This window comes from Eucyclogobius newberryi, unplaced genomic scaffold (genome assembly GCF_026437365.1).
Source record: "Eucyclogobius newberryi isolate DKJ021-1_F unplaced genomic scaffold, fEucNew1.0.hap1 SCAF_5, whole genome shotgun sequence".
NCBI lineage: Eukaryota > Metazoa > Chordata > Actinopteri > Gobiiformes > Gobiidae > Eucyclogobius > Eucyclogobius newberryi.
This window is the reverse complement of record NW_027316167.1, coordinates 33,853,873-33,863,596: the sequence shown is the minus strand read 5'-3', so window position 1 is coordinate 33,863,596 and position 9,724 is coordinate 33,853,873. Positions and strand designations below refer to the sequence as shown.

Genomic DNA, 9,724 nt, shown 5'->3' with positions numbered 1-9,724 from the left:
GCCGCAAACTGTAGCTAGAATTTCAGAAATCTCCCAAATTTAACATTTCTGCCGTTTGCGCAGATAAAGTCCGAATTGCGTCAAATTAGAATCAGTTGTTAAACTCTTTGCCCTAAACCTACTTGAAGTGAAATAAATTAATTTGGCGCCACAGCGCCCCCTACAGATTTTATATGGAGGTTAAATGTTTAGTTTTGCTAAATTATTTGAAATTTGACACACAACTCAATTTTAGCATCCCCATCAAAAAAGTCAATGAGAGCCATGTCATAATTGTTACGGTTTTGCCGTAGCAATGACCAAAACCTTCCATGTTATTCCAATGGGGAAATCGCCAGAACATGTTTACACTTTAGACTTTCATGAACTCCTCTTAGGGCGTTAGCCCTATTAACCTGAAATTGGTGAGACTCATCTTCAGTGGTGGACCATCAAAAGTTATCCACATTTTCATTCAAAGAGTCACGGTGTCTGTGCGGCAAAGCCGCACATTTTGTCAAGAATTCAAAATAAAATTGCTTTTTGATGGTAAAACAAAGGGGAGAAGATGTGACAGCGTCACAGATTCAGCAGTAGGCGTAATAAAAGGACAATTGGGGCGCGTTAACGCCCCCTCCTCTTGCGGCGGCGGCGTGGCGAGGGCCAATCATTGCCGCTTGCGGCTATATTTATTGTTATTATCATTATTATTATTATTAATATTATTATTATTACTATCATCATCATCATCATCATCATCATTTTGTTTTGTATAGGTTTAATATCAAAATGTAAAATGTAATCAATGCTTGAACAAAACGTCAATATTCGCCACTACTTCCGTTTCCCACTCTCCATCGCGGCCCCTGAACGCGCCTCGCTGCTGCCTTCACCTCCTCCGCATCTGCAAGAAGAACCCACCTTTCCCCCTGCGCTGCTTTGGACTAAAAACACGCACACGATTCAAACACTGGGATGGATCTAACGCTTTTGGACGCGGTTTTCTCGGATTGATGCGGATATTTCCTTGTTGTTGATGTTTTTCTGAGGAACTTCCAGTGTGATGCATCTGCCTGGAGCCGGGGCCAGTCGACGAGGATGGGCAACAAGCAGACAACCTTCACCGATGAGCAGCTGGAGGCGTTCCAGGTACTGCAACTCCAGCATTTTACAATATGTTGTGTTATAGGTATTTTTGCGTAGATTTAATATGCACAGTGAAGTTAGAGGTTTTATTTTTACAATAATCCCAAAATTACATAATCCCAATTCAATAGGATATTAGTGTAAAATCTACAGTATTTTGCAGGAATAGTGAAACAATAAGATTTAACAATTGGCCCTTTATAAAGCTATGTCATCAGAATGTCCAGAATATAAACTGTAATATATTTTCAATAATTAACTAATGATAGCTCTAAATGGTAATGATTTTAAGTCTGTTTAACCAAAATAAGCCACACTTTTGCATAATCAGGGCAGAAATGTTAGTTACTCTGCTTTTCTTATAGGAAAGGACAAAAATGCATATTTCTGGCTTCAAAATAGTGTTTAAACTTTGCAAAAATCATAATTTGTGGTCATGTAAATTTAAAAACAAGTGTGCGGGGTTGTATTTGTCCAGTAAAATAAAAAAATCTGGATTTTGCCTTATACCAAGTGTCTATCATACTCTCCAATTAAAAATACAGATAATGTAGAATACTCACACGTATCTGAGTGGTTTTCATAAAAACATCTTCATTTCTCATTAATTTCTCATATTTTGTTATAATCTGAGGCTAATCCTGTTTTTTTTCCATTGAAATCACATGTTCCACACTTCGCTTTTGCCTCCATTCCAGAATCTATGTATCTATGTATTTGTTTACCAATTTTAAAAGGTCCCATTGATGTACAAAAAAACTATTACCATGGGGATTTTCATATTCATATCAACAGATAATTTTATTTTAATTCTAACCATTTGAAACAACTCACAGTAGATTGGGAAAGAAAGTTTACAAAATTAGGCTTTGTCCATGTGATAATATTGAAATGATGACTATAATGTTATTTTCTGAGCTTAGAGGGTCATTTTCAGGTAAATTAAACAGTAAAAATGTATGAATATAATGTGTGATGTAATTTTTGTTCCATTTGTACAGGACTGCACTTATTTCACCCGGAAAGAAATCTTACGGTGAGTTTCTGCACACAACATTCATTCTCTCATGCTTCATCACTGTCCAGAACACACACGTCCTCGTTGACTTTAGTTCAGATGTTGGATGTAGGTCGCACAAATGTAAACGTGAGCTTTTATAGAGCTGCTTTTTTCTGCTCAAAAGTCACATGTTCAGACAATGCCTTCTCAAATATTTAGCTTTTTAATTGCCATACCATGTCTTAATTTAATTTAATTTATTTGTTTAATTTTATTAAATTGAATAAAATAAAATAAAATAAAATAGAATTGAATAGAATTGAATTGAATTGAATTGAATTGAATTGAATTTAATTTAATTTAATTTGTTATTATGTATGGGTGCTGGACAATCTTCTTACAGTTTAAACAATCATTCAACAAAATAAAGGTGTTATATGGTATTATTGTTTGTCAAATCTGTCGTTTGTCAAATCTGTCATGTAATGTATATGGATTTTGGTTCTTATTTACAGTATGGTTGCTAGGTTACAGTTGTGGAATTGTGACTATACAAAGCCAATTCCAATGATCACAGTTTTTTATGATTAAATCCATTTTCATTCCCAGCTTCTCTACTTTCTCCTTTTCTTTTTTAGTTCTTACACGTCACTGTTTCTCCTGTTCCAGTGAATTATGACCCAAAATGTCTCCTGGTCCAATTAAAACGCTGTAAACCTCCTCCTCGGGGCCCCATTTGTTTAGCTGCAGAACTACAGTAGGTCGTGGTTTGTCAATGAAGGCTGTGGATTTATGAGCATTATTTACGCTTATGCTTCGATAATGAACATTTGCTGTTGCTCGCTGCTGCTGCTTCAGGTCATTCTTACATTTGCCTGTGTAAATCAGCCTGTGTTTCTTCCACTCTTTTGGCTAACGGTTGTTGAAGTCGATTAGTGAATGCTTCCACACCGCTGCACGCCGCCCTTCAATGAGCCTAATGGACGATTTAGGCTTGTAGCAAATGTCTCATGTTGACGTGGTCAATAGTGATGAGTGATTGTGTTTCTTGTGCATTCCGAGCTTTAGTTAATTCATTAATTCATCCAGTAGGTAAACAGTGTGGGAAGCAGCCTAGTAGTGATAGAATTATGTTAAAATTACAAGGTTTGTCTCATTTAGATTATTGTTCTCTTGGCGATGGTTGTTTGTAAAAACAAACGCTTTATGAAATATTATTACAACTCAGACACCATTTATGGTCACCCAAAGACTGTCAAAATACTCATCATTATCCTACAAAGCATCGAGAAGAGCAGTGTTTCACTCTGACAAAATGTAAAACTAGTAAGAGACAACAGTAATGTTTGGAGACAGGAGTGGAACCTTTGTCCCACAATGGGAAAATTCCAGTGTTCAAACGCACAGTTCAAGAACAGCCGGAGATTAGGAATATGCAAAAAAAACAATATCATTTTTAAATATTTTTTTTAAATTATAATATTTTTTAAAAATAGACTTAAATCTAACACAATGTGCAGGTAGAGCAAAACAATAAAAAAAAACACTTTCCTATAGAATAAGTGGCTATGACCATGGTTGAGTACAGAGCAGGAAATATACAGACTTAATTAGAATTGACTTCAGGAAGGAGACAGAGATAATGATGAGGGATCATACATGTTCAGGAGTAGAGTGAGCGTCCTGCAGGGGGCGACACAGAGCGGACAGAGCGTCCTGCAGGGGGCGACACAGAGCGGACAGAGCGTCCTACAGGGGGCGACACAGAGCGGACAGAGCGTCCTACAGGGGGCGACACAGAGCGGACAGAGCGTCCTACAGGGGGCGACACAGAGCGGACAGAGCGTCCTACAGGGGGCGACACAGAGCGGACAGAGCGTCCTACAGGGGGCGACACAGAGCGAACAGAGCGTCCTACAGGGGGGCGACACAGAGCGGACAGAGCGTCCTACAGGGGGCGACACAGAGCGGACAGAGCGTCCTACAGGGGGCGACACAGAGCGGACAGAGCGTCCTACAGAGGGCGACACAGAGCGGACAGAGCGTCCTACAGGGGGCGACACAGAAGGGACAGAGCGTCCTACAGGGGGCGACACAGAGCGGACAGAGCGTCTTACAGGGGGCGACACAGAGCGGACAGAGCGTTCTACAGGGGGCGACACAGAGCGGACAGAGCGTTCTACAGGGGGCGACACAGAGCGGACAGAGCGTCCTACAGGGGGCGACACAGAGCGGACAGAGCGTCCTACAGGGGGCGACACAGAGCGGACAGAGCGTCCTACAGGGGGCGACACAGAGCGGACAGAGCGTCCTACAGAGGGCGACACAGAGCGGACAGAGCGTCCTACAGGGGGCGACACAGAGCGGACAGAGCGTCCTACAGGGGGCGACACAGAGCGGACAGAGCGTTCTACAGGGGGCGACACAGAGCGGACAGAGCGTGCTACAGAGGGCGACTCAGAGCGGACAGAGTGTCCTACAGAGGGCGACACAGAGCGTCCTACAGGGGGCGACACAGAGCGGACAGAGCGTCCTACAGGGGGCGACACAGAGCGGACAGAGCGTCCTACAGGGGGCGACACAGAGCGGACAGAGTTGAACGGCAGAATTTCTTTTGATAATTAAAGCCCTAAATATCAGACATCTCATCTCACAATATTGTAGATTGTGATAAAATGGTTGTTTTCAGTGCAGTAAATAAGCAGGAATTAAACTTATTTTGACAAGAGCAATCATCTCAAAGGCTCATGAGGGCTTTTTCAGATAGAAAGTAGCATTTACTGTACTGCAAGACTCCAAGACTGACGCAGCCTGTTTAACTTTATTGTGTCTGTTGCAGGTTACATGGCAGATACCGAGAGCTGGCGCCACATTTAGTCCCTCTGGATTACACAAACAGCCCAGACATCCGAGTTCCTCTGGCTCTGATCGTCACCATGCCTGAGCTCAAGGTACGACTCGTGTGAGAAGGGCTAAACGCAGTGTTTTTAGGTCCCAACACTCTGTGCTGGACACTTTGGGCTCCTTTGGTATTTCGTGGTATATTCATTTTAAACCTAGTGTTAATGCTTTATAAAAGATCAGCTGAAGGTCCACGATCTCCAAAGTCTCTTAAAGTGACACAATCATTGTCTTTATTTAAACGGTTTCTTTGTTTTCAGGAAAACCCTTTTCGAGATCGAATCGTGGAGACGTTCTCGGAGGACGGAGAAGGAAACCAGAGCTTTAACGACTTTGTGGACATGTTTTCTGTTTTGTGTGAAGCGTCCCCCGGCGAGCTCAAGACCATCTACGCTTTCAAGATCTACGGTAAGAACCATCTGCTCTACAGACATTTTGATATCGAACAGAAAGCTCTGATGTCGCTGACACTGAACATGTTATGACCATGAACATTATGTTTTCCAGACTATAACCAAGATAACTTCATCTGTAAGGAGGACCTGCGTCAGACCATGGTGAAGCTGACCAAAGGAGAGCTGAGCGCGGAGGAGGTGTCTCTGGTCTGTGATAAGGTCATGGAGGAGGCCGATCTGGACGGAGACACCAAACTTTCCTTCACCGACTTCGAAAACATGATCTCCAAAGCCCCAGACTTCATCAGGTAACACACAGCTTTATTTCATTCCATGAGGCGTGTCCAAGATCATTATTTGTGGCGTTGGCCGACTGCGACGTTTACAATCCCTCGCATCCACGTCTTTCATGAACAAAGATGGCATTGCACATTAATCATTGTTTAAAAGGTGAATACATGTCGCCGCTCTTGTCTCTGGGGGTGGTCTTCCAGTTGTTGGCGTGCTCGTTTATGAAAGAAACACCAAGAATCAAAAATAGTTAGAATGAATCAAATGTTTAATCCCTGCCGTGTACAATTCTAACACAGAGATAACAGAGCACTTACCATCTGACTGTGGAGTTGCATGTTCTTCCTGTGTCTGTGGCTTTAGGACTCGTGTATGAGAGTCCTAGTCTCAGTGAGATGCTTTTGGTTTCATTTCCGCGAAATGATTCTGTTGCGCTTCCTCAGGCTGTACTCCAAATATCAGAGTTATACACTTAAAAGCCACGGTGCCTGATTTAGACTCGCACTTCATATTCATACATACATTCATTTTTTGGACCCAGAAATGGCAAGAAATAAAATGATTTGTTCAGTATTAGCTCTAAAATTAAGGCCAACACAAGGAAAGCATCATTAAACATGTTTGAGAATATTCCTGTATCTGGAAACGTTGTTGTTGGGATTTAAAAATGTGATTGAGACCAGTTTTTGGTTCCGGCAATTCCTTTTTTTTGTTCCAGTGGTGTCGACGTTACATAAAATGATGAGTTGCATTATGGTAGACGCGTTGCCGTTGGTTACTGCGGCCTGTGACGGCTGCTGGGCCTGTTCCATGTGACCTCCTCTGCACATTTTAGTGTCTGTTTCTCCGTGTGATATAGTGGATTCTATTACGTCTACATGGGGGCACAGCCTTTCTCTCCTCTCATTTGTGTTTTTACTGAAGCTGCTCTGCATAAAGCTGCTCCTTCGCAGATAAAACCGAGGAGCGAGGCGTGGCATCCGACTCTTTTTATGCTTCCCATTCGTCAAATTCAGTACAGGCCGTAAAGTTCCCATAACCCAGAACCAATGTTACGTTTATTGTGACAGTGTAATGTTTTTTTTGCAGATGAATACTAAGTAAAATCTATAATGAAAGGTTTTTATTGAACAAAAATGGCTTGAAAAACATGCTGAAAATTCATACTGTGAGTAGGCTCGCTTTTCCACAGATCTGACCTGTACATTTGGCCAGGTTTGTCTCCAAATAGACAAAATGTAAAGGACAATAGTCTTATCCGTGTTGTAACATGGTTTCCTCATCAAAAACAAACCTGGAGTTGTATTTGGCTTCTTCAGGTCCTTTTGCTCCGAGCTTCATTATTACTGAAACTTATTTTTTTATCTGTTTTTTGACTCATTTACTTTATTTTGTATTTAAGATTTATCATTTTAACTATTAATTCAATTAAAAGCACTTAAATTTGCTTCCAAAATAGCAATTATTTTAAGATAAGATTATCCTTGATTGGAAGATTGTCCACACATGGGGAAATTTCATTGATACAACGCAGGTAAATACAGAAAAGGAAAAGGACAGATAACTCTTAATAGAAGATCTCTTATAAACAAAAACTCCTATAGACAAAACCTCCCATTTCCCAACAAGGGATAAAGGGAAAAATTAGGATGTTGTGACGATCTCCGGGTAAGACGATGGTTTCCCCCTCAGTTTCATGAGTTCCTCCTTTGTATAAACGCGCCGGGGGGCGCGGTGGGGCCGGGGGGGCTAGCTAGCACACATCATGACGACACGACGAAAAACACTCAATAATCCAGCCGAACAAAGTCGAAACAAGTTGAATTAAAGCGATTCCAGCGCGTGTCCCGATCGTACAACTAAAGTAGAAAAAATATTTACAAAATACAAAAGATAAAGCACAATAAGTGTTAAAAAAGAGCGGAGCGTTGCATCGGGCTGCCAGCTGGACCGGCGCCTTTGTGACGCGGTCGTCGTCTCAATGTAAAGCGCTCGTTTAGTGCGCACTTTTGCACGGGCTTCGCCCGTTTACAACGATAATGTTCCATTTTCCTACTACTAATTAGTATGCACGGGGCGTGCATGAGTGGAGGAGTGCGTTAGTGAGTGTTTGGGAGTGGGCGAGCGCTTTGCGCTCGATTTCGTGCGCACTACGTGCACACTTTCGCAGCCGTGCTTTGCATGGCCTTACAGAACTAATTGGCCTCTCGCCAACTTGTGGCGCTCAGGCCTAATAATAATAATGATAATGATAATGAAGAAGAAGAATTCAATCAAAATAATAAAATAAATACAAAAATATGTTAATAAATACAAAATAATAATAATAATACAAAATAAAAATATCTCCCAAAATTATAATAATAATAAATACATAAATGAGTAGAAAAAGCTTCAGTTGTAGTCATCTGGACTCAGTTTGAAAAAGTAGACGTTTCGACTCTCATCCAAGAGTCATTGTCAATAACAGAATTTAGGTCGAGAACTCCGATATTAATACTGTTCTGTGGTAAGACCCGCCCATTGGGAGGAGCCTTCCTGAAGTAGAAAGAGTTGTTGGTTTCAACAGAAACTCCCCCCTTGTATCTACCGAGCTAGCCTATTCAGAATCTTAATGGGCTATTAGAATCCTCTTTGTCTTAGTGAGACCCTGGCTCAACCACCCTGAGTACCTGATTAGCATTTGAATGCCCTGGTCCTTTACCTTTCCAGGGGTTCAGTAACCCATTATAGATAACAGGAAGATTAAACCTTAGCCCTCCATTTCTGTTTAAAGAAGGTCTTTCTTTTTTAACAAAAATAGCTTCCTTGACTCCTCTTTCAAACCATCTTGTCTCCCTGCTTAAAACCTTCACCTCACCGTCTTCAAACGAGTGATTAGAGGCTTCAAGATGGAGATGCAGGACCAGGGCATTCAGATGCTAATCAGGTACTCAGGGTGGTTGAGCCAGGGTCTCACTAAGACAAAGAGGATTCTAATAGCCCATTAAGATTCTGAATAGGCTAGCTCGGTAGATACAAAGGGGAGTTTCTGTTGAAACCAACAACTCTTTCTACTTCAGGAAGGCTCCGCCCAATGGGCGGGTCTTACCACAGAACAGTATTAATATCGGAGTTCTCGACCTAAATTCTGTTATTGACAATGACTCTTGGATGAGAGTCGAAACGTCTATTTTTTCTAACTGAGTCCAGATGACTACAACTGAAGCTTTTTCTACTATGGAACACGCCTGGACGAATGAGGGATTACACCGACCCATAAATGAGTAATAATAAATCAATAATAATAATCTGTTTAACGCATTTTGGTTGACATATTTGTCTCTAAACACCTTTCTTTGTCTTTTGTGTCCACAGTAATTTCCACATACGAATCTGAGGCGATCCTGCTGCGACCCAGTGCCTGTCCTGAACACACATCTGCACAGAGCGTCCGACGGAAGCTGGAGACGGGAAACGGGACATTTGTGCATGAAGCATTTCTCTCCGAAACACTCACGATACACGCGGACGCCCCGAACCCGACCAGACTCGGCGGGGGCTTCGCTGCTGGAGTTCTGGCATCTTTCTAACTTTGTAAAAACGGACGTGGACAAGTCAAGGCAGCAAAAATGGACTTTAATGGGATTTTCTGAATTTTGTGCTTGACAGAAAACCCCTTACTGTGATAATAGGTTGCGTTCATTCGACGTCAGAACGTTCGAAAAAGCCCAGATCAGGATTTAGATGGTCGTATTTGCCTTTTAATGTCCTGTTTTAACCCCTTTGAAAACACTGCTTGTATTACTTATTCACTTATTCTCTTCACGTGTGCAGCCGATGATGTGTGCGACACTCTGCACTGACTCCTGCACATATCACTCTGGAAAGACAGAACGTCGTGACAAAAAGGCCTATTTGAAGCTGATCGGGCGAAACAGCGGAACAAGCCAAACGATCTGTCTTTCGTTAAATACAGTTGAGCGAAAAGCACTTCACTTCACTTCACTCTGCTCGTTTTCTTTTTCTAAAA

At 41.8% G+C, this 9,724-nt stretch overlaps 1 protein-coding gene across 1 annotated transcript; it reads left to right on the top strand.

Moving 5' to 3' along the window:
• Positions 1-868: 868 nt before the first annotated feature.
• Positions 869-9,230, top strand: LOC140381245 (calcium and integrin-binding family member 2-like). Its single transcript, XM_072465280.1, has 6 exons — positions 869-1,128; positions 2,127-2,161; positions 4,965-5,076; positions 5,287-5,434; positions 5,534-5,729; positions 9,070-9,230. The coding sequence occupies exons 1-6, from the start codon at positions 1,078-1,080 to the stop codon at positions 9,089-9,091; spliced, it is 564 nt and encodes a 187-aa protein (XP_072321381.1). The 5' UTR covers positions 869-1,077; the 3' UTR covers positions 9,092-9,230.
• The last annotated feature ends 494 nt before the right edge of the window (positions 9,231-9,724 follow it).